We start from the raw sequence: 24,159 nt of genomic DNA on the forward strand, positions 1-24,159 counted from the left end.
CTATAACAGGGATAGCCAATATGGCACCCATTAGATGTTGTGAACTATCAGACTGGGTCAATAGTCGGGGACAATGGGGATTGTATCCAAAACATCTAGATGGTGCCATATTGGCTACCTCTGTCCTATATTAAACAAACAGTGTGCCATTTTAGCTTCCCGGTGTTCCCCTTGTTGAGATGGGTGGCGGGAAATAACTTTCCTAGTTTTAGATTATTCTAAAGAAGCTGAATACCACAGGAAGTTGTTGCTGGCGGATTTCTTAATTATTTTTTTAAAAAATCAAGCTATGCAGGGTGAAAGTGAATCACAGCTAAAGTAGAGACTTCCTATTTCTCCAATGCCTAAGGATCTATTGAAAGCTAGCAGCTACACTCACCTCTTACAAATCCTACCACTTAATGTGGATTAAATACTCTTCTTTGAAGGTATAAATACAATTACTAGAATTCCACACATTGATAAAATTGCTGAATATCTCCTATTTTTATGTTGGGTTTCCAAATCCTGAATATTTATAATGAGACCCCTGGGTACAGGGCGGTATATAAATTCAATATAAATTCAATCAATAAGAAATGATGATGATGATGATGATGATGGGGTTTTTTGTCTTCTTGCTGATGTTGCTATACAAAAAACCCCCAGCAGTTGCTTTCAATGCATCCCTAACTATATGGTGAGCTTGCACATCTGGGGTGATATTGAAATGCAAATACTCCATTATACTATTATATAATATAATCAGTGTCTGATTTATCATTTAAAATACTAATTAAAATTTTCTAATTTATGTTTGTGATTGTGCCAGGCTATGAACAGTAGTTTGTGCTGCAATAATTGACTTAACCTTTCTTACATACCCTATTACTCTAAAGGTACGTCGAGCAAAAGTTACATATCTCTGAATAACTTTCCCAGGCATGTGAAAACAGGTATGTGACTATCATATGATGTGGTGCCATAGTCGGGGGGAGGGGGGGGATTAGATGTAACAAATCCATATTCGGATCATTAGACAAAACTGCTTCATGCTTTTTACACAACAGCTAAGCAACACTGATGCTTGCTGCAGTGCAAAGGGCAGGTGTACATCTTTAGCATTTAGGGAGGCACACCTGCCCTTTGCATTGTGTGTGAAAACACCAAAGGAACGCAGCAATCAGCTTCAGTCATGGAGCTCCATAGGTGATCCTATTTTTAGCCTAACCTACTTTACTGAAACTGTTCCAATGATGCTCCACTGCGACTCAGAGTTCATCTAACTGGATGGGTTGGATATCACCACTGTAGGACATACTCACCAAATTCCAGCATTTCATTTCCACCCAACTTGTTTATTTAAAGTCTGTTCCTCCATCCTGCAACTGTGTGCATACAGTATATACCTGTAACTCAAGATAACATTTCAGGCACCTACAGCCACGAAAGCTTTTGCTATAATCCATTAGCCAGAATTTAAAGTTTATGAAAAGAACATGGTTTATAGACCCAGAAGTATTCTTGGAGCTAATTTTACCGAAAATTACCTTCAACATCGCAACTAAGATAGTTGCGCACTTCCGTCAAAATGAAATTGATATCTTCTTCTGTGGGAATTGGGTGACTTGTGACTTCGGTTGCAGTATCCGTGGTACCAGCAATAGTCATCTTTTGCCATGGCAAGAAGAAAATCACTCTGCCATCACTAGTGGATGGGTCAAGGAGTCCCATATTATCGGGGCTGGAATAAAGCAAATTTGTTTTTTTAAATATATATATATATTCACATATCCCTTAAAACATTCAGAGCAAAAGGAAAAAAGGCAGAAATAAAATACTAAGAAGCACTTGTTTAGGAGATATATGAATAACACTGGGGACACTTGTTGCCGAACTCACAGAACTTATACAGAGCACAACTAGGGTTCAAAGGAAAGCTTTTAGAAAGCTCACAAGCAGTTTCCCGTTTCCCTTCCAGCATCTGTTATTCTGAGAAAGGAAGAGTGTTAAGTGGCCACATGAGGCACAACCATGCAAATAAGAAAGTTATATGTGTAGTAGTATTATGTTCACAATCTCTAAAAAAACAGGAATATCCTTTTAAATATGTTTTCTACATGGCCTGTATTCTCTGGCTCAACTTGCTGTCTTTGGGTATCTCCTCTCTATATTAGTTTGCAGCACAGCTGCAGTGACCTAATCTCATGGAAGGATGGTGTTGTTTGGTAGTAGGGAACGTAAAAGGCCAGGCAATAGTGTTTTTATCTTAGATTTAAAAAGTGGGGTTTTTTTTTAGTGTGTGTGTGTGTCAGCCTTTAACCTGGCAGCTGGTCCATGTGGTTAATTGGATAGGGATTGTAAGCCCCACACTTTAAGGAGGCAGAAACAGCCGCTAGAGACTGTAATGAAGCGGACAATGGGGAGGAACAACCAAACACATTGGAGTGTGGTGCAATGGTTGGAGTGTTGAACTTTGGAGACCAGGATTCAAATTGGCACATAGGCATGAAGCTCACTGGGTGACCTTGACCTTGAGGCTGCCGCCATCTTTCAGTCTAACCTACCTCACAGGGTTGCCGTGAGGATAAACTGGAGAGGGGAGAACCATGCATGCTACCTTGAGCTCCTTGGAGGAAAAGTGAGATATAATAATAATAATAATAATAATAATAATAATAATAATAATAGCTGGCATCTGAGTAAGATAGACCTGTTTTAATGCAAAGTATAGTAACTCAAGCAGTAGTCAAATCACAGGTTGTTGTGAATTAGCTTCTAAGCTTGATAATAACAAAAGACCCATATAGTTACATCCAAACAGAAACTCATTCACTCTCATACATGACTGTGCACATGTTTTTTCCTGCAGATATTTTCCTGTTGAAGGAAAAATGTCATATGTGAAGTGCCCCTCCAAGAGAAGATGACAATTACATACACCTGAAGTGTAAGTTCTACAACTAAGAAGTCTTTGAGATGATATTTATATACAGCTTAAGAATACATTTGGAGAAGCAGAGCTTAAAAAGTAGGTGTCAACATGGACTTGTAAGGTAAACCATGGCAGACAAGTAATTACTTTTCAAAATGAATTCACTATTGATTTAGAGAGGCAGGAAAACTTAGAAATTTAATATACAGACTCAGAATCTTCAAAAAACTTTCGGTAAGTTTTCAAATAAGGTTTCTAAATTGGCATAAAATAAGCAGAACTACAGAGAGGCTGAGTGTATTCTTTGCAAAGATTGCTGGGAGATCATTTACGTTCTTTTTTAATATCATGGAATTGCTAGAAGAACCTAAATTGGGAAAAATGGTAAATGATTTCAAATCCCACTCTCTTACCCATTTCTATCACTGCCTGTTCGATCTTCTTTCAATAATAACTCTGACAAATAACAGAAAATTCCAGAATACAATCAGGGTGAGATTCTAGCATACAGTAATACTATTTAAAATTTATAAAGCATTTCAGGACATTCACAGAGCTTCACCTACATCACAGAACAATGTCGTAAAATAGAGTACTTTTATTAACTCCATGTTCCAGGTGGGACTGAAGGTCTATGACAGAAAATGACTTACCTTAACCCACCTGGCGAAAATTATTTTTACACTTTCTGAACCACACCTACATCTAGATATGGATTCCAGGATGGTGCACACTGAAACACAAATATCCAGTTCAAAGTACTGGTTTGGACCTATACAGCCTTAAGCGGCTCAGGCCTGCAATACATCAAGGGCCGCCTCTCTGCTTATGAACCTACTTGGACCCTGCAATCATCTTTTGAGGCCCTTCTTCATGTGCCTCCTCCACAAGAGGTCCAAAAGGTGGCAACATGAGAATAGGCCTTTTCTGCAGTGGCTCCCTGTTTGTGGCATGCGCTCCCCTGGGAGGCTCAATTGGCGCTTCATTGCGTATCTTTAGGCACCAGGCGAAAACATTCCTTTTCTCCCAGGCCTTTGGTTAATAATTAAATTATCCATGGCCTTTTAAACAGCGGTGGTAGTGGGGTTATTGTTATTGTTTGTTATTATGCTATATATTGTTGTGTTTTTATATTGTAAACTGCCCTGTGATCTTCAGATATATATAAAGACTTCAGATATACAGTCGTACCTTGGAAGTTGAATGGAATCCATTCCGGAAGTCCGTTCAACTTCCAAAATGCTTGGAAACCAAAGTGTGGCTTCTGATTGGCTGCAGGAAGCTTCTGCAGCCAATCAGAAGCCATGGAAGCCCCATCAGACGTTCAGCTTCCAAAAATAGTTCGCAAACCAGAAGAAGAAGAAGAAGAAGAAGAAGAAGAAGAAGAAGAGGAGGAGTTTGGATTTGATATCCCGCCTTTCACTCCATTTAAGGAGTCTCAAAGCGGCTAACATTCCCCTTTCCCTTCCTCCCCCACAATAAACACTCTGTGAGGTGAGTGGGGCTGAGAGACCTCAAAGAAGTGTGACTGGCCCAAGGTCACCCAGCAGCTGCATGTGGAGGAGTGGAGACGCGAACCCGGTTCCCCAGATAATGAGACTACAGCTCTTAACCACTACACCACACAGTCACTTCCGGGTTTGCGGCATTCCGGAGCTAAAGAACTAAGCTGTTCAAAAACCAAGGTATGACTGTATAAAGATCTTCAGATATATGACTATCTAGTTTCTTTTTATTCTCATCTTCAATAAATCTGCGTGTTTCATCTAAGAAATGAGGCAGACCTGGGTAACAATTGGGGTTTTTTAAAATTCATTTGGAATCTGCCATTGCTTTATTTCTTCTTCCCAGTAGGCCTTGATGCAACCAGATGCCTGCACTGCACTGGAAAATGTTTGCTGCCTCCTGTTAATTCCTTCCTTACGGCTATCAACAGATACAGATTCATGATGTTACCACCAGCCAATGCCCCAACCCTTGCCTTGCTTTGTTTTACTCTAGCCTGAGTAAGAGTACTGGTTGGTGCAATAAAGGGATTACCCTAATGTGGATTTTGGGTTTTTTTCTTACAGCCAACGTGTCTACCTTTAATTTTTGAATTCAAGGAAAAGCTCCTTTAGCTACGGTGTTGGATAGTTTACATCCTTTTGAATGTTACATCCAATGATGTAACTGCTGCAGGCAGAATCTATGTTAACACTGTTCTCAAAGAAAATAGGAATGCCCATCTTCGGATCAGGGATCTGTTTTTACATCTTCTAAGAGGCAGAACCAGAGCCTCTGCTGCAGCCGAAACTACAGGCGACATCAACTGGATTAAGGGTTGAAATTTATATGAGATTAGTCACACTAACATCATCAGAGTGTGAGAAAGTTATGCAGGAGGTACTTATATGAGGACATGTATCTGAAGAACAGAATTAATGAGAGCAGAGGGACACAGGGACTATTAATGAAGAATATAAAAATGTAAGAACCTACTGGGAAACGCTTGCATTGTATTAACATTAAATTAATTAAATCTTATCTACATTTACACATAAAAAGCCTTTAAACTATTTACCATTTTCCCAAGATCATGTCAAAGTACTTTCCCAAAGAGACCAGTAGCTGTAATGAAATGACACACATTTTCCTGCTAAACAGGATTTAGTTGGCACTGGGGGCAAAAACCTGTTGCTCAATTAATACACACGTTTGTTTGTTTATTTCTGCATGGTGTGTATTATTTCTTATACAGACAAATTCCTCGGCTTAACTATGTTTAGGATGAGATCAATCTACTTTTCACTCAGCAGCAGAGCAAATGATCTGCACAGGCAGGAGTTGTCGCTGAAACAAAGTCAGTTGCATATTGAGAGATGCTGAGGAATAAGGCAAAGGGAGAGACTGACCCTGAGTTTATTATACAGTATATAACCAGATTGCACACACAATCCTGGGCTCCATCTAAGACTGAAGGTGTAATAGTTCAGAGTAACCAGCACTGCAAAAGAATAAAGGCCAAAATATTTGTTTTTCAGCTGCTCCCGCCTTCCATCTCTACTGAATGCTTTTGAGTGTACTTGTTTTGTTCATTATAGTAGGTGGATGATGTGGGCTGTAGCCGTAGCAACCATGCAAATAGCTGCGAGTAATTGCCCCAGCTGTCCAGTTTTAAGCATGTATTAACTGCAGAGTGTAATAAAGATATCCTTGTCTGAGAGTTCTGTCACTTTATAGGTGAATAATGGATGCCCTAGACTTTGACAAGACGGAACCTCTGAACTGGATTGAGTATGGGGATCCCGCTACCAAAACAGGGATACCATCAAGCAGCGGTAGCCAACATGGTGCCCTCTGGTTTAGTGGACTACAAATGCCACCTTCCCTGTCCACAGAGCCATACTGGCTAGGGCTCATGGGAGTTGTAGTCCAAAACACCTGGACGGCACCATGTTGGCTAGCCGCCATAAATGATAGAAGCTGGAACACAAATCCCGCACCACTTGAGGGCTGGAGCAATCCAACAAAGCTGTGAATTAACAGCCAATTCCTGTACCTGCTGTGCTCTGGCAAGGCCAGGTAAAGTGATATACAGGGAAAACAAGCCCTATGTCTCCTTGGTAAAGGTGGGCTGAGATGCCACACACCTTACTCAGCTGTTGGCTACGATCCTGTTTTAACTATGTGTTCTCTTCCAGTTAGCCATACTGCAGATGAAATGCAGGAAGGCGATGCAATGGTTCAATGGGATTTTCTAGCCTAAAGCAAGAGACCTAAGTGGAAGAAGAGGAGCACTGTTCTGCAGATGATGCAAATGAGTTTGTGCAGGGCTATAACAAGAAGTAGGGATGCGGGTGGCGCTGTGGGTTAAGCCACAGAGCCTAGGACTTGCCGATCAGAAGGTCGGCGCTTCGAATCCTCGTGACGGGGTGAGCTCCATTGCTCGGTCCCTGCTCCTGCCAACCTAGCAGTTCGAAAGCACATCAAAGTGCAAGCAGATAAATAGGTACCGCTCTGGCGGGAAGGTAAACAGCGTTTCCGTGAGCTGCTCTGGTTCACCAGAAGCAGCTTAGTCATGCTGGCCACATGACCTGGAAGCTGTACGCTGGCTCCCTCGGCCAATAAAGCGAGATGAACGCCGCAACCCCAGAATTGGTCACAACTGGACCTAATGGTCAGGGGTCCTTTATAACAAGAAGGTTCTACAGCAGTTCTCATGCTTCTTCTTGGGCTCTTATACGTACACAACCTCAAAAGTGGAAGAACATATTTCGGATTCCCCACCGCCACACACTTTCCTTGCATGATGTTCTAGCGCTGCTTCCCATGAGCTGAAGATCCCCTTGTCCACATGCAGAGGGCAGTGGCACCGCAACAGGGGTGCGGGGGGGTCACCCCAGGAGCCATGTCTGGGGGAGTGACAAGAAGGCACCCCGCGGGGGCTCGCCCCGTCGTGGCGGAGCGAGCAGCCATCGTGACGCTGCAGCTGCATGTGGAGGATCCTCCATTTGTGGCTGCAGCCGCAAGCAGAGGACCCCGGCACCATCCGTATGGTGCTGGAGTGGTGCCGCGGGCCAACCGCTATATACAGCGCATGTGTGGCATCGCATCATACATATGGCACATGCATCATACGTAGCGACGCTGCACATGCACCCTACGTAGCGACGCCCCACCCCGGGTGTCACAATGCCTTTGTTTGCCCCTTGTGGAGGGACATCTTTGAATCCACTACTATTAATACTTAGCATTTATGTAGAACATCTCAAGTATTCAAAGCACTTCTTTAGGTCAGCCATGTAATGCAGGTTGATACAGCAGCCACAGGCCTGGAGTCAACTTGCTTAAGACTACCTTTTAGCTGTTATGCCGTAAACGCTTTATGATTCAGCTCACATATCCATGTTAGTTTTCCTCACACGAAACTCAGGGAAGCTAGCCTGGTGCCTTCAATACGTATCTTTTGGCACCGTCAAAAGTATTCCTCTTCTCCCGGGCCTTTGGCTTATTAAGCAATCGATGGCCTTTTAAACTCGGGTGGGAATTGTTATTGCTTGTTACTATGTTACGTATTTTTGTGTTTTTATATTGTAAACCACCCTATGATCCTCAGATGAAATTTAACAACCAAATAAATGATACTCAGGACAAGGGGGGGTGGTCCGCCCCAGGTGTCACCACTGAGTGGGGTGACAAAATACCAGGCGGGACTCACCGCGGGGCCTGCAGCTCACCAGAGCCATGCATGTCTCCTGGGAGTGATGCGGTGGCTTGCGCTCCCACATGCTCTGCGCTGCCCCAAACAGCTCACCCGCTGCCTCCCCCTCAGCTGGAGGGCGACTGAGTGGGAGGAGACAGGCAGACTCCTTGGAGGTCCCGCCCCTGGGCATAGGGCATGATGCCCAGGCGCCCAATCAGCTTGTTCCGCCGCTGACTCAGGGAGGAGCAGGAGGACACAGCAGTGGTTAGAGGTAAAAGATCGACAGAGGCATGGCCAAAGAAAGAAAGAAATCCCTGCAAAAAGTTGCCCACTTTCTATTCTTCCAAAGGCGCTTGCTGCCAGTCGCACAAATGAAATGCTCCAGTACTTAAGTGGGAAGCAGGGGTGAAGTAGATTAGGCAGGGGAGAAAGTATCTTCCTTACCCACTTTAGTTTGAACCAGTCAAGCCTTCCCTTTGATATGAAAGCATTCCACTTCCAGAGGCAGATTTTGGCATGGCAACACACAAGCAATGCTCTTTTGAGCATTCAAAAGGTGACAGAGTTACGGGGAGGGCTGTACCATGTGTCCTCAGTAAGAGCATTTCCCCCCTCCGAGCTAAACCAAAAATGAGGAGGCGGGGGGAGAGAAGGGGAAATAAAAGCTTGCATTCACCCTGCACTATTAACAGCAGCAAGTCTCTCTCTCTCTCTCTCTCTACAACTTTATTTTCTACACTGGACACACTTCTTCCAATTGTTATAAATGATCCAGCTTTTGAATATCGTTACCTGTAATAGCCAGGCATCACAATATGAACGCCTGCGCTTGGCTGACAGATGTTTGGTACTTTCTGCTCATCCATTTTCCGCACGGAGTCTGTGAAAGGTCCTGTAGCATTGATAACACATTTGGCTCTGACATCAAATTCCTGCCCTGTGAAAGAAAACAGCATCAATCACATACTCCATTTGTTTCCCTGTTCACTGACTCTCTGGATTATTAATTTATCTATGAAGTTAACCTATTGTGAAGTGTGTGTATTTATCTACACGCACATGCACATAACACACACACACACAGAGAGAGAGAGCACACTGCAGAAGCTTAGCAGCTAGTATTGTTACCAAAAATCAGAAAATAATTTTGAGGATAATTTTAATAAAAAGAAAAGAAAAAAATGAGAGAGAGAAAAATCCTCTCAGATAAAATCTAGAGTGGCAGAAGATTCCCCTCTCCCGATTTTACTTTTATTTATCGAGTTCTCTGTTTAATGGCATTCTTAAACCCTGAAATTTGTTAGATGGTACTATGACTGAACGCACAACACACGGTTATTTTACGACGTCAGCTTTTCTTGACAGAAGGGCTTGGATGTAAAGCGTGGCTTAGCTTGCCAAAGCACCAGGATTTGAATGAAAACCTGACAGAAGTTAAAGATGATTGGCATTAATGACATGCCACTGCACTTTGGAAATATGCCTCCTTTGTCAGTTAAGTGATATTTACAAACTCCAGCCTCCCGCTGCACTCCCCCTCCTTAACTTCTTCTTTCTAACATAAGGGAAAATAAATAAATAAATAAAGATTTCTGTCTCCTTAAACAGAAAGGGAAATGGGGGGGGGGGGACCACAGCATCTGTGGACAGCTGTGCTTCATCCAGGAAAACAACTGTGTCCTCTAAACCGCATGCATTAAGGGAAGTGGAAGAATGCCAGTGGAATGCCAGAATCCACCGAACCATAGGAGACAAGCGTTAGAAACGCCGTCTCTGAAAAGTACAGCCGAAGCAAGGTGCCTTGTGAGTGTGTGGGCCAACGCAAGTTACCTGTTGTTAGGTAAGAGGAAGCAAAGGGGCTCTATAAATACCACAGGGGAGCGAAGGCTGCTTACCTGTTAGAACATCCCTGCACCTTGCGCCGCAGACGCGGCTCGCCCCGCTCTTTGGATCCGTCTTCTTCAGCAAGCGCACCACTTCAGTGTAATTGGCTGTGGCAGCCCCATACCTGGCAGCGGTGAGGGCAATGGCAAGGTTCATTCGTGCATCGTTGTGTTGTCCTGCAGCAGGGGGCAGAATCAAGGGAAGGACATGAGTCACCTCAAGCCACTGACTTGTGGTATGGAAGTGTGTCAGAACGGATCTGTCACATCTGTCCCTGTCACACCGAATCTATGTGATGGCTGGTCAGGTTTACCAAGCATTGTTTAGAGTAATGTCTTCTCTTGGCAAGGCAGGGCATTCATCTCAATTGTTCTAAACAGCGTATTTGTACGATTGTTATTTTTTAAACAATTGCAAATAGCTGGGATTACTGTCCAAGCAATGTGTTTTTTTTATACGTTGCAAAACGAGCGATTTGCATTTGTTCAGTCAAGGACCTGACATGAAAACAAACCACACGCTTTCTGTTTTGGAAGGAGGAGGATTCTAAAACCAACCCCTGCCCCCCCTCCACAAATCCGGCATTAATACAGCATCTTCGAAGAATTTGTTTTTTGACGGCCCCACTGGTGTTAATTAACAATCTCTAATAGCACACACACGCTGCATGACATTAATTTTTTTTTAAAAAAGGAAGCAAGCAATGATCTTTCAGGGATTCCACTGCTAAGCCTCTGCTGCTGGTGAAAAAGACATTCATTTTATGCACATTTTAAGTTCGCAACTAATAGCATTCACAAGGTTGGTTGGTTGTGTGTGTGTGTGTGTGTGTGTGTGTATTTATATATAATCTTGTTGAACACACACAAAGAAAGAACCCAAGGAGGTTTAGTTAACAGATCACTCTTAACATATATATCATTAAAGATTTATTACAGAATCTTCCTAGTTGAGGAGGAGGGGGGGGGGGAAATCAACATGGAAGAGAGAGCATTGGCAGGGGGAAGGGAGGGGGGAGAGAGGGGAGAGCAAGAAGAATGGAAATGATTAATTACTTTAAAATAGTGGCATCACCTGAGACTTTCTATTTATTATTGCCACTGAAGTTAAAACCCTGGATGTTGGCTGGGAGCAATTATTCTGCGTAGCAAGGGCCAAGCTCTGTGTGCCCAGAATAATTAATTACAAAGGGCTGGAGTTCCGACGGCAGAGTTCAGCATGCCCATGAGTTGGGATCGGTTCTATCAAGATAATACTGATAAAAAAACGGGGGGGGGGTGAATGAATGGTAATGGATACTGCTGTTGATTTATGTTGCCAGCATACCAAGCGTTCAGTATAAATGATTTATGTAAAGTTCGGCCCCTTCCGATTCTGCCAGAGCAACACCCAGCCGCTATGCGAGCAATCCGTTTCGAAAACCAAAAGGGCAAAAACGTAGAAGGAGGATCAATGGCTCCCAGAACTCTTACGCGGCTTCAAAACTTCTCATTCCAATGTGGAAGAAGTCCGGCGAGGGAAGCTTAAGCAAGCTAAATAGGGCCTAGGGAAAACAAAACCCCAAAGCATACAAAAAAATCAAGGGAACTGGGAACAATAGCTTTTGTTTAAAAAACAGAAGGTTTTGATTTTATTTTGATATTTTTCAATTACATGTATATATAAAAAATTGCTTGTCACTTCACCTGCCTGGAGACAGTCAGAGTAAGTTCAGAAACTATAAATAAATTAAATAAAAATGGCAACCTCCCCAACACTAAGAAAGAGAGCTAATTGGTCACACGATAAATTAATGGAATAGGATGAAGTTATGCAGAAAGTATCCAGAAGCAGATTGGTAGCATACAAGTTTAGTTTTTTAAAGGAGCTAAAATTATCCCTTTGGATGTGTAGCCTCTGAACCAGGCATCCTCAAATGGCTCTCCAGATTTTTGGGACTACAATTCCCATCATCCCTGACCAGTGGTCCTGTTAGCTAGGGATGATGGGAGTTGTAGTCCCAAAACAGCTGGAGGGCCGATTGTGGGGATGCCTGCTCTGAACAATTAGAAATCTGTATGTTGTTTGAAAGCCAAATCACACACACAACTACAAACAAGCCTTCTAACATAAAGAAGGATTTCCAAAATAGGTGGAGGACATTTCAGCAATGGTAAATTACAGCAACTACTACAGTTATATTCTCACTGGTGAAATGCCATTTAACAAGGACCTGTAACCCACTTACTGGAAATACAGCTTTTAAAAATAGCAAGACATGCTCAGGGAATAAAGAGTCTTGTGGGTTTCTTACTATGGTTCTGTTTAGGTAAAAGGGCAGCAAAGTTTCTCAAAAGAGACAGCAGGTGCAACTGGGAAAGGGATAAATCAAAGGGGGTCCCCCCACCCCATAGCTTGGATCCCCTTTGTGTTTCGTAACTAGTCTTTGGCTCAGATCACTGTGGCGTTCGGATCACTGTGGTTACAAACAAGGAACTCTGCTCTCCTCTCCTGCCATAAGAAGACTTTTCTTCAAACTGCCAATCTCAGCGAGATTTATTAAAACAAAAGTTATTGTAACAAAAGTTACCAACCATCCCAAATTCAGCAGTGCTACGAAAATCAAGGGTGATTTTGGCATAGCCATACCATAGAAGAGTGCATAAAGACAATGACCCAGATCCATGTCTCGCCATGGAAAGGCACACAAGAAAAACATGAATTGTGTGCATCCATCCCTTAAGGGTGCTATAATCTTTGCTATTTACACCAAATAGAACCAGGAGACCTGTAAAACTGGGCCCTAAGTCTTACAGATGTTCTTCAAACTCCAACATGACCCTACTTTATTCTTCCAAGAATCCCTCTCACACACCAGAATTCAAAGAAGTTCTGGCATCAAATAACTGAAGGAATTAATAATCCATTCATTCATTTTACTTGTATTCCTCAACAGCGGCTTACAACAGAGAAAACAACACACTTCGAAACCAAACGGTACAAAAATAATTACCTAATAACATAGCAAAACAGCACAATAACTTACCAAAAATTGTAACATTTCATGACTATAAATATAAGATGATTACTTAAACAACACTCAATAACAAAAATAACAAGGGAGCTTTACAGTTTCACCTTGGTCCTAGAAAAACCCATCCCATGAAGTTGCTCACAGTCCCTCTCCTGCAGCAACTTGCAAGGCTTCACAGTGCAGCCAGTGGCTTAAAGCACACTTCCCATAGTGTTTTTCCTTTCTCCTCTGAATGGTGTCCACTACAGAACTGGCCAAGTAGCAGCTGAAAATGCATTACTGGTGGCAAATCTGCAGGAGTATCTATTCTGGGGGCAATAGCTGCAAAACTGCTTTCAGCAACATTTGTGGTTTACTTTCCCCTCTCACTGGTGCCCTCTAGAGGTCTGGCTGGCCAGCAAAGCCCTAGCTGGTTCTGCAGAAGCTTTTCCTCTTAGGAGCACTGCCCTGTTACAGACAAGAGCCTCTTCTATCTCTGTTCATGGGTGATTAAGTTGACAGACAGAAGGAGAACAGACCGGTTTCCTCCTCTGGACAGACAAGTCACTTAAAAGGAAATAGAAGGGGGGGAAGCATGGAAGGGTTTCTGCTGGGAGATAGGGAGAATTCTTCTCGGAAACAGTTAAGCCACAAATCCCAAGGCAATCATAACAAGGCATTAAATTGCCAGCAACCATGTGCGCACTTCTTCTGACACAAGCTTAGATACATATATGGTGGAATTGTTTAAACATCAAACAATTTTGGGAAATAATACATAATGAAATGAAAAAAATGTTCAGATATTCATTTAGGAAAACACCAGAAGGTTTTCTATTGGGAATAGTACCAGGAAGTCTAAAGGAAGAAGACAAGTCATTATATTTATACGCAACAGTAGCCACAAGGCTATTGATTGTGAAAAATTGGAAAAGTGGTATTATACCGACAAAAATAGAGTGGCTTGCCAAATTATTGGAGTACTACAATATATCCAAAACAATGGGAAAAATTGGAAGGATCTCAAAAGAGAAGATAGACAGGCACTGGAAGGTGTTTAAAGGATACTTGCAAAACCATATTGAAAAATCAGAACTCCTATTAGAACAAACAAGTTCTGTTTTAAATACTGGAATACTAAATAAGATGGATAACAATGTGTAATAGAAAAAGAAGCATGAAATTAGGTTAGACGTGTATGAAAGAAAGTAATAGAAGTGGAAAGAAATTGCAATTGAGTAGATTGGAAGTCTAACACAAAGGTGGGGTGAGGGGTGGTGGATGGTGATGGGAAAAGGAATTATCTGTGGGATTGAGTGTAGGTATGTTTGAACATTTTTAAGAATTGTATGAAATGTATGTTTGTATATTTGAAATATGTGTGTATTAATGCTGAATTATTTTAACAATAAAAACGTTAATAAAAAAAAAGATACAAGCTTAGAACCCAGGTTTTATGAATTGAGGCAGCGGTGGGGAACCTCCAGCCCTAAACAGCCCTGCCAGGCCTCCCCATTTGGCTCCTGAGGCCTTTTGACCAGGCCAGGCCCACCAGTCCTACACCCAACATCACATATGGCGCCAGGTGCAAGGCAGATAAAGAAGCAGTTGGGGTTTGCAGGCTCTGTCAACAGCGCTTTGCAAGCTCCAGCATTGGAGATGGCAAAGTGCTGTGCGCCAGACTCTGAAAGCACTATCAGCTAGCTTAACGTTAAACCAGGATGGCAGAAGTGGGCCCCACCCATCTGTCAAACTTGGCCTGCAGGGGTGGAGAAGATAAGGATCCTGCACACTGGCTCAGATCCAGTTCCTCACCCCTATGCTGAGGTGATGTAATACACTGCCCCAAGTCCCCACACATGAAGAATGATGAGTGCCCAAGTATTACAATAGCCAATGCTTCTCTCTGTTGATGAGGCCAAGCAATTCTGATCCTCCCCTTCATCTCTCTTGTTCACTGCTATCTGTGTAAAGGAGTTGCCCTGCCATGTCAACCAGAATAACTTGGGGTGCCATTTCAGTACAGGAAAGGGGAAAAGATGCTATCACAGAAGACAAGAGATTTTCCTCAAGGTATGAAGGCCAGCACACATATATGTATCTTAACATTACAGGCCAAAACAGTATAAGCCCAAAACAGGCACCCAAGATACTGAATGTGGTTTTGATACCAATAAGTGACAGATACATGGGCACAAGAGACAGAGCATTTTCAGTGGTGGCCCCATGCCTATGGAATTCCCTTCCTAGGTCGGTATGTATGGCATATCAATGTTTACTTTTGAGCAGGCACTGAAGGCTTTGCTTATTATTCTTTACTGCTTTTAATGGGAGATTTATGCCGGTGATTTCCAGTCACTAGCCTTTTGTGGGGGGGGGGGTTGTTGTCGTTGCTGCCTGCTTTTACGCTTGTTTTAGGTCTGTCAATACTGTTTTTATCTGCTGCCGTGGTGATTTTCAGATGTATTAATGGGGCTTCAGCCGTTCCTTTAATTATTTTATGACTTGCAATGTCATCAATCACTGCTATTTTTCCTAAAGTGTTGAGAACTCTTACGAGGGACAACCCTGAAAGCAAGCCTACCAATACAGGAAGGAAAAATAAATAAATAAAAGCAGCACTATAAGCATTTGTTGTGCTTATGTTTTTAGGCTACATAATAATGCTAACACATCCAGAGATACAGATAGGATGGCCAGTTAGAGAGGACAACAAAAAAGGTTTAGATATTTGCCATGTATACCTGACTGACAGCCCTATTTAAATGTTCTTGAAATACATGATCTGCAACCTCAGAGTGTTGGGCCTGCCCTAGACCTGACAGATGTGGTTCGCTGTGGAAAGGATTCCCTGAGGGAAGTTTAAAAAGCACAGGGCTTTTAACAGTTGGTCCTGCTGTTTACTTGGAAGTAGAACTCACTGTAGGTAAGCATGCATAAGGTTGCAGCCTCAGTATGTAGATCCAAATTATGTAGATTCAAAATATGTGGCTACAAATTCAAGTTCTCCTCAGAGGGGAACAAGAGAGGGGAGCCGTGGCATCACCCTGCCCACAGTTCCCCTTAATATTCAATGCTTGGCTATAATGTGCTCCCTCTGTAGGACAACCCTTAAGCTTGGTTCAGAAACTGCACAATTGGGCAGCCAGGATACTGAGCAGACTGGTGCCAGCACACATATCACACCTGTGTTGAAGGAACTATTAGCTACACAGCCCTCTGCTTCTTTTGAGGCTGGATTAAATAACAAACAAGCAAACCCCATAATTTATGTATTTTTTAAATTTCAAGTCTGCCTTTTTTTGAAAATTTGCATTACAATAATTCACAAAATAGGTGCACCTCTTAACAAATGTTGACTTATAAAACACACCGTTCCTCCTATAAAAACAAATTCGTGAATCAATTTGTTCATGACGAGTAATTGAAGACACTTCACTAGCCATTCCCTTAGAGGTGTTGTTGTTAATGTATACCCTGAGCAACTTGGTTTCCTGAAAGACTACCTTCCCTATAGAGACTCAGTAGATCACAAAGATCCTCAAGAGACCTTGCTGATAGCGCTGCAACCTGCCCATTTGGTAGCAGGACAAAAGTTAGCCTTCTCCTTAGCAGCTCCTCTGAAATGCTCTCCTTTTCTGCAATTTGGGTGGAATGGGTTATTGGGTGATTTCCGCTCTTACTGAAAACTCACCCTGTTTGCTCAGACTTTCCCCAACTATCAGCACTGACCAATTGTCTTTGGCATCTGCGATTCTGGTTTTGTTTTTTTGTTTTTTGTACTTAATTTGTTTTAATGTATTTTAAATTTTATCCCTGTACACTGCTTGGAGGCAAGCTTTGTTAACGAGAAGCACATATAAATATTAAATAAATAACATAATACAATAAAATGGTGCTTCTGTATCTCCTGAGTTCCCCGCTGGGCTATTCGGAAAGGAGATACAGACCATGCAACCAAGAAAATAAAGCAAATGGTCCATTAGTATTATTTGGTACCAAAATATTATGGGAGACGACAAGTTGAGAAGAGAAGCAGAAGAGTCTGTTTTTTTAAAATACAGAAAGATAGAGAGATAGAATAGATAGATAGATAAAATAGATGGAAATATAGATATAGTTTTAGTGTACCAATGGGATTGTAGGTAAGACTAAGATAAATGTTTTGTGGTTGCAGACAATTTTGTTTTTGTTTTGCTTTCAATAATAACTCTTAGATTCAGAAAGTCTTTTTTAAAAATTGCCATCAGGTCTGAAAGAAGATATACAAATAAAAGAACAGGGCTGTCAAAATAATTCAGTGTTCTTTCATAGTAAAGAGCTGAGTCAGCTGTCTTCAAGCCTACAGCCGCTAACCTGTAGGCAAAGTAGCAGGAATTGTAAAAGCACAGCACTTGCCCTGAACACATGTCCACTTAACACTCTACCCTCTGCTAGCTGCTGCTCTTGTCTATGTCCTCCCTCCTCACCTCTCCTTTTTCTTCTTCTTCTTTTAGCTCTGTCACCTCTCAGGACAGATCAGACAGATTTTTTTATATCAAAAAATCACAGCACAGAATGCTTAATTTGTCCCAAAAAGATCTGCACAAGCCAAAACCATTCGGAACAAAAGCTTGCAAGTGACTGGACAATACAAACAAAAGCCATCTGTGAGGAGGGGGATTACATAAAACAGGACGGAGGGGGAAAAACCACTTTTTAAAGGGGAGGGAATACTATTTCGTTTTTCAAAAATTAAAATACTGTCTTTTTAAATAACTCTGTGTGCTACCCAACGCTGCACATGCAGAATGCAATATTGCGCAATGAACCTTTCTTTCCTCATCCTCCCCACTGAAGCCTCCAGGAACTGCGCCCCCTCCCACCAGAAAGCCTTTCCAGGAGGACTCAGCAAAATGTTGTGAGCCGAGTAGTACAGGGTTGCACGGGGGGGGGGGGGGAGAGAACCTCTTAATAATTGTGGCCAATGTAACTGTAGCTTTTCTTTCAACCTTCCTTCCCAACCAGCTCCATTTTTAGCCTTTGCTGTGTATTGACCAGGCTGCAATTCACATAAGCTTTCAGTCAGGGTCATCAGGACAATCTTGGTGTGATTCTGCATTGAATTCTATCTGCGATTATGATGTAAATCTCACTGCAGATTTACAGTGGAGCAGCTGAAGGCAGAAGCAGCCTATCTGTATCTAGACAGATAGATAGATAGATTTACAGGGTACATATTCATCAGAATAAAGTGCATAGTGAACCTATAAAAATATAAAATGCCCAGCAACCCAGAGTCCTAGCTTAGTATAGCTTTTTTATAGCTTAGTAAGGCAGAAGGGGCCAAACAGTGTAAATGGGAATTCTGGAGATCAGCATTCCGTTGACCAACGAAGGCAACACTTTCTATCACGGCTCATGTTCTTCTGTATATAATTCACAAATGTCTAACCCAGCTCCACACCCCCTTTGGTTCTAAACAAAAGAAACCCAACATTCACACACCCACGGAGCCTTTCTGCCTTCCTCTAAGACTCTGTAATGTCCCAGTTTCCTTAGAGTCACCAGAGACTGGTCTCGCAAAAAGAGCTTGGCTGTTACTAGTTCCTTTTCAATCTCTCGTAAATGTAGGAAAGAATGCATGTCTTGACTCTGTCAAGAGGAGCATCGCCTTTTTGCTAGCCACTCAGCAGATGTGGTTCTACAGAAAGCTCAGTACCATTTTATTTCCCTAATCTTCTGTCACTGACTTGTCAATTATGTCTCCGCCTGTTAGCCTAGTAGGGAGACCTCAGACAATCCTCCTGCTCTTGCTTTAGCCTAGTAGCATCACAAGATTTGGGAACCTCAGCTGTGGACTTCCATGCAAAAAGAGGGACAAAATGTGAACATGCCCCCCAAAATACAAAAACAAAAACCAGCATGTTACTGGAGAAGTTTGGCAAGTTCTATGGTAAAATGAAAAGAGCATTATACAAAACAAAGGTCAGATCCACACCATACATTTAAAAGCACTCCTATGCACGTTGACAGTCATGGTTTCCCTCAAATAATAATAGAATCATAGAACTGTAGTGTTGGAAGGGATGGCGAGGGCAATCTAGTCCAATCCAGGATTATTTTTGCCTACCGTGGGTTTCGAACCCACGACCCTGAGATCAAGAGCCTCATGCTCTTACTGATCAAACTGTAAATTGTTAAGGGAGCTGAGGGTTGTTAGGAGACTTTTCACAGAGCCACAATTTTAAGAGGGCTTTAAATGTATTCTATGGATGCACGGGATATTGGTTTGCTGATGGGGAATTCAATGTACTTTGGAAGCTTTAATAACTGGAAACTGATCCAATGAAAAAGGTATTATCTTCGTTTGTATCAAAGGTAAAAATAATGATATTCTAGTGGTATCTAGTCAGAGAGGAATGACTAGCATGACACCAGGTGTGAATCACTGCTCAGGCACTTAGAAGTGCAATGCCAGAGGCCTTCCCAGATAATGAATTTCTCTTCATGGGGAGGGGGGCGAGTTGCGAGGGGCAGATCAGAATTAGGATTTACTTGGTGGTGTTGGCTTTTAATTATGTTGTTACCCCACTTCCTTTGTATCAGCCTTCAACTTGTCAAAGGCATCTTATTGCAGTGTCAGGGTAAGTAAACGCATAGTGTTAAAATGAAAGCAAAATGTTGTCAGTGCCAGTTTAGGGAAGGCACGCTAAAATGTCACAATGAAAAATGTCTTGACAGCCTTTCTGTGGCCATGCTACAATGTTGGACAAATGTGGCGATGTCAGTGCACATTATTAAACAAGGGATAATTAACACATCTTGTGTGTATAGAAATCTTTATATAAATTTTGTGTGTTTGTGCGCGCGCACATATGCACACATGCAGACCAGTCTTTGCCAACCTGGCCATTCTGGCTGGGACTGATGGGAGCTGCAGGTCAGTGCATCCAGAGGGCATCAGGTGGACAAAGGCTGGTATAGACGAAAAGGCACAATGCAGCTTGAATTCTGCAACTAGAGATACAATCCTGGCTGCCATTAAAATTCTATTCTGATGCAACTCAGAGATTTTGGAAGACTATGAGGAGAGACGTCCCATCCTCTTCTACCCAACTGCTTGCCTAGAGTGGACGTGAATTTGTGGCTGCTGCAAAACCTCCCCCAGCTCTCTCCAATGCAAACTCTCACAACCCTGTTGAGCCCATGGGGAACTCGGCTTGGACTGTGTTGTTGGCCACGTAAAGGCTCCACTCCATTTAAAATGTCCCATTTGCAGACTTTTCAAACAACCAGCCTGTCAGCCTACATGCATACCAAATCACAGCTTTCTAATTCTCTGTGAGAAGCATCGGTGAGGACAAAAGTTGCATTTTTATGTTTGCATCACACACACAACGCAAACGCAAACGCAAACACAGGCGCAAGCGTTTTCTTTCCATTGCAATTGGTCAATAGCTATTTTTCGTATCTCGTCTCATATCACAATTGCTCAAGTGGAGCCCAGTCAATAGTTTTATGAACTATTGCCCACTTCATAGGACATCAAGGAAATTACTTCCTCTTACGTGACCTTATCTAAACCAACTAAAACCAGAATTATGATCTAAGGGTATAAAAAGAGACAGGAGGTAATATGTCAGAGATATATGGAAGATGCAGAATTACTCTTCATGAAGCAGAGTGACTTCATCACTCACTGGAGACATGTGGTAGTTTCTAAATAAATAATGAGGAATCCTTGTTCGCTGCAGGAAGAGGAAGCAACAAAAAGAAGTGGGGAAACACCTTAAGCAGAATATGTATTTATTACAATTATAGAAGATCTAATTCCAAAGAAAATGGCACATATCTGAAATAACCAAACAATACAGTGGACCCTCTAGTTACGTACCGCTCTGGATACGTAACTTTCGGGTTATGAACGCAACAAACCTGGAAGTGTATACTTCCGGGTTGCGCCGCGCTTGCACAGAAACATTCTGCGCACTTTGTGCATGTGCAGAAGCTCTCTGCATGCCATGCACGTGCGCAGAAGCACTCAAACGCGCCACGTGCATGTGCAGAAGCGGCACCTCTGCCTACGGACATTTCGGGTTGCGGACGGACCCCCAGAACGAACTTAATTCGTATCCGGAGGGTCCACTGTAATTGAATTTAGCCAGCAGAGACTGAAAGCTCTTAAGTGTGGTAGAAATATTTATACATCAACTTAAATAGAACCAGTCATGGCAGCGCCAAAAACTGAGGGCAATTCCATACATAACGTGGCAGTGTGATGGCCGTGCATACACTGATGTTATTTGCGGTTCACAGAAAAAGCATATGGACGATCAACAGCTTTAAAAACCTACATATGCATGTGAGGGAGATACAAACCAATGGAGGATCTGTATACGTATAAAGGAGGTTATTGGTGTGTGCCAGTCATGCTACGTGGTTAACAGCAAAATGAACAGCAGCAGCCCCAAAGATGCAGTCAAATAACGTCAATTGCTCAAAAATAAACTCGTGGCAGGGGGCTGAACTTTAAATAAGTAGCAACCATTAAATGCAATCAGTTTTTGAGGTGATGGGGAGGGGAGATTTTATCCCAAACAGCAAAACCTTTCATGCTCAAAGTTCAATAAACACCTGAGATTTTAATGTCTTGGCCTTCTTCGTAGCCACTTCAGTTAGGGTCCCCGACAACAGGTCTCCCTATCAGGGTTTTTATTCAAATATGCAAGGGCCAATTCCACACCAAAAAGAGAGAACAGCGATTATATACAACTGAAGCATTTATTATACTGACTTCCTCTGTACTATGGGTCAACTAGGTCTAATACGCATAAAAGTAACTTGATTTGTGTTGGTACTGGCCAGTGCTACCCATGTTCCTTAAGGGTGAATTCTCCCACACAAAAAAGCCTACATATATAATCAGGTAAAATCAGAATGATTAGATATCTTAATTTCTACTGGAATGCCTGGCAACAATGTGGGCTGGGCAAGGAGGGATTGAGGAAGGGGAGTTCCAATCAATACGTGAAGCCATTCCAGCACCTTCCTTTCATTTCTCACTTCCAGAACCCAGACCTGGCTCTTTAAAGGCAGCTGTTGCAGGTAGCAGTTTCTACCACCAATGGGAACTCCTGCCTCTTACAGATACAACTACCACCCCAACTCTGCTCATCGGGGCAAAGATGATTGTAGTCACTCGGCCAGGCACAGGGCGGAGGCAGAGAGGGAAGAGAGACACTGGGTTGGCCAGTAGGGCAGTGCCTTTTTCCACCCACCTTGCTCCACCCTCCAGCCCAAGGAACCTTCAGAAAGGAGTCACTGCCATGGGTATATGGGTCTCAATGAGCTGAACAGAGTGAAACATTATGTGTCATGGGGTGTGGAGAGCGTGTGTATGAACTTAGCAGTGCAGAGTTTATTTTTCGGCTGCTATTTTTTTAATATTGCTAATATTGTTTTATAGATTCTAAACGCTGTATTGATTTGCTAAATCATATGACTTTTGCTCCAATCCTGATGTTTTAGCTTATTTTTTATTTCTTGCTTGGTTAACAGTGCTTTATAGATTGGTAATTGTTTCACTGGTGATTTGTTAATTATTCTATATGATTTACGCCAGGCATCCCCAAACTCGGCCCTCCAGCTGTTGTTGGGACTACAATTCCCATCATCCCTGACCAGTGGTCATGTTAGCTAGGGATGATGGGAGTTGTAGTCCCAAAATGGCTGGAGGGCTGAGTTTGGGCGTGCCTGATTTACGCTGTGTTTGTGATGTTCCATTATGTTCCATCAGGTTATTGCCATTTATTGTTTGTAAGCCGCTTTGAGGTTCTTTTGAATGAAAAGCGGCCTAGAAATATAATAAATCAAATCAGAGGGGCATGTGGGGGTGGGGGGCCTTGAGGCAGTATTTCAACCCTACCCTACCCCAATCAAGTTTTATCCCTGTACCACAATGAAGAAAGGAAACAAAATCACCTAGCTGGCTTTTATTCAATTCGTTATTTTTAAAAAATTCGGGAAATAGCTAGGAGTCTTTCAAAGTTTCATGCACCAATAAGAAAAAAATCTGCCTCCCACAAGAGCATTTTTCTTTTCTTAGCAGTATCCATGACACCACCATGCCTACATTATGGAACAAGATACATATTAACTAATGGCCTACCATTAAGTTCGCATAAAACACACACATATAAATTACATGCTTCAATGGAATCTTGCCTCTGAAAAGCCCTGACAAGCTGGGGAATACAGATGTATTTGTGGTGTAACGTGCAAATAATGTCACTTTCCTATAGAATAACGTGGGATCTTTTAAGGATAAAATGGGTTACGAAGAACCAACCCACATTTTGATTCTTGTGAAGAGGAGCAAGCAGTACTGTTCAGTTCTCCACCATAATAATAATAATAATAATAATAATAATAATAATAATAATAATGCATAAACCAAATAAAGCCAGGACCATGGAAATTCACTCAGGTACTCGTAAATTTCCAACCTTAAACTCACAGCATACAAATAGATGAATCCAGCAAGTCAGAGAGCAAAGCCAATTTAATCTGTGGCTCCCCTGAGGTAAATGTAGTTCACAGTCCTGCCCCCACCCCAACCTCAGCCATAATCCCCGGTTCCTGGAGGAAAAAAAAAAGCACTGAAGTGAGGAAAATTCTACAGCAGGATATAATGATCCAAAATGACAGGGACAATAATGACAATGAATTTCATGTCTCCCAGTCATGTGCTGGGGATGCTTGACTGGGCTGACTTATACAATTAAATTGTTACAGGTACAGCAGGAGATGCAGTTATCATCTGCATGCTTTTGGGAACGGCGCCTCCAGCAACCGCGGTGCTATGGAATGTAGAGCCGGCCTTTTGTTAGGAATAAAAACAAGGAGTCCAGTAGGTATGCTTATATGTGCGGCTGCCCTCTGTGACTTTAGGGGGCAAGAAGAGGACGAGAGAGAGGTAGTTCAAACACGGAAGGGAGACTACACGGTGTTTATGAGGGCATTCGTGATTGAGGGGCATCAAGTTCATTTTACTAAATTAAATTGATCTTCATTCTTCTTCTGAAGGATGAAATGCCACAAAAAGGTACTGGAAACAACAACTGCAAAGAACGGGTATCTCATAACACTGTGCACCAAAGCAGAATATCAGCCATAATTCATCAGGACACTTGAAATTTTAGA

The 24,159-nt window shown here is 42.3% G+C and overlaps 1 protein-coding gene across 3 annotated transcripts in view; it reads right to left on the reverse strand.

Moving 5' to 3' along the window:
* GPD2 (glycerol-3-phosphate dehydrogenase 2) overlaps window positions 1–24,159 on the reverse strand; it is an 86,132-nt gene that overhangs the window by 24,837 nt on the left and 37,136 nt on the right. For all 3 annotated transcript variants that reach the window (XM_083579028.1, XM_083579029.1, XM_083579030.1), the window contains 3 exons: window positions 9,995–10,159; window positions 8,892–9,036; window positions 1,530–1,723 (listed from right to left, as the gene is read on the reverse strand). In XM_083579028.1, the coding sequence (XP_083435154.1) occupies window positions 1,530–1,723; window positions 8,892–9,036; window positions 9,995–10,159 (504 nt within the window). The remainder of the gene's footprint in view (window positions 1–1,529; window positions 1,724–8,891; window positions 9,037–9,994; window positions 10,160–24,159) is intronic.

This window comes from Podarcis filfolensis (assembly GCF_964270895.1).
Source record: "Podarcis filfolensis genome assembly, chromosome: 1".
Lineage (NCBI taxonomy): Eukaryota > Metazoa > Chordata > Lepidosauria > Squamata > Lacertidae > Podarcis > Podarcis filfolensis.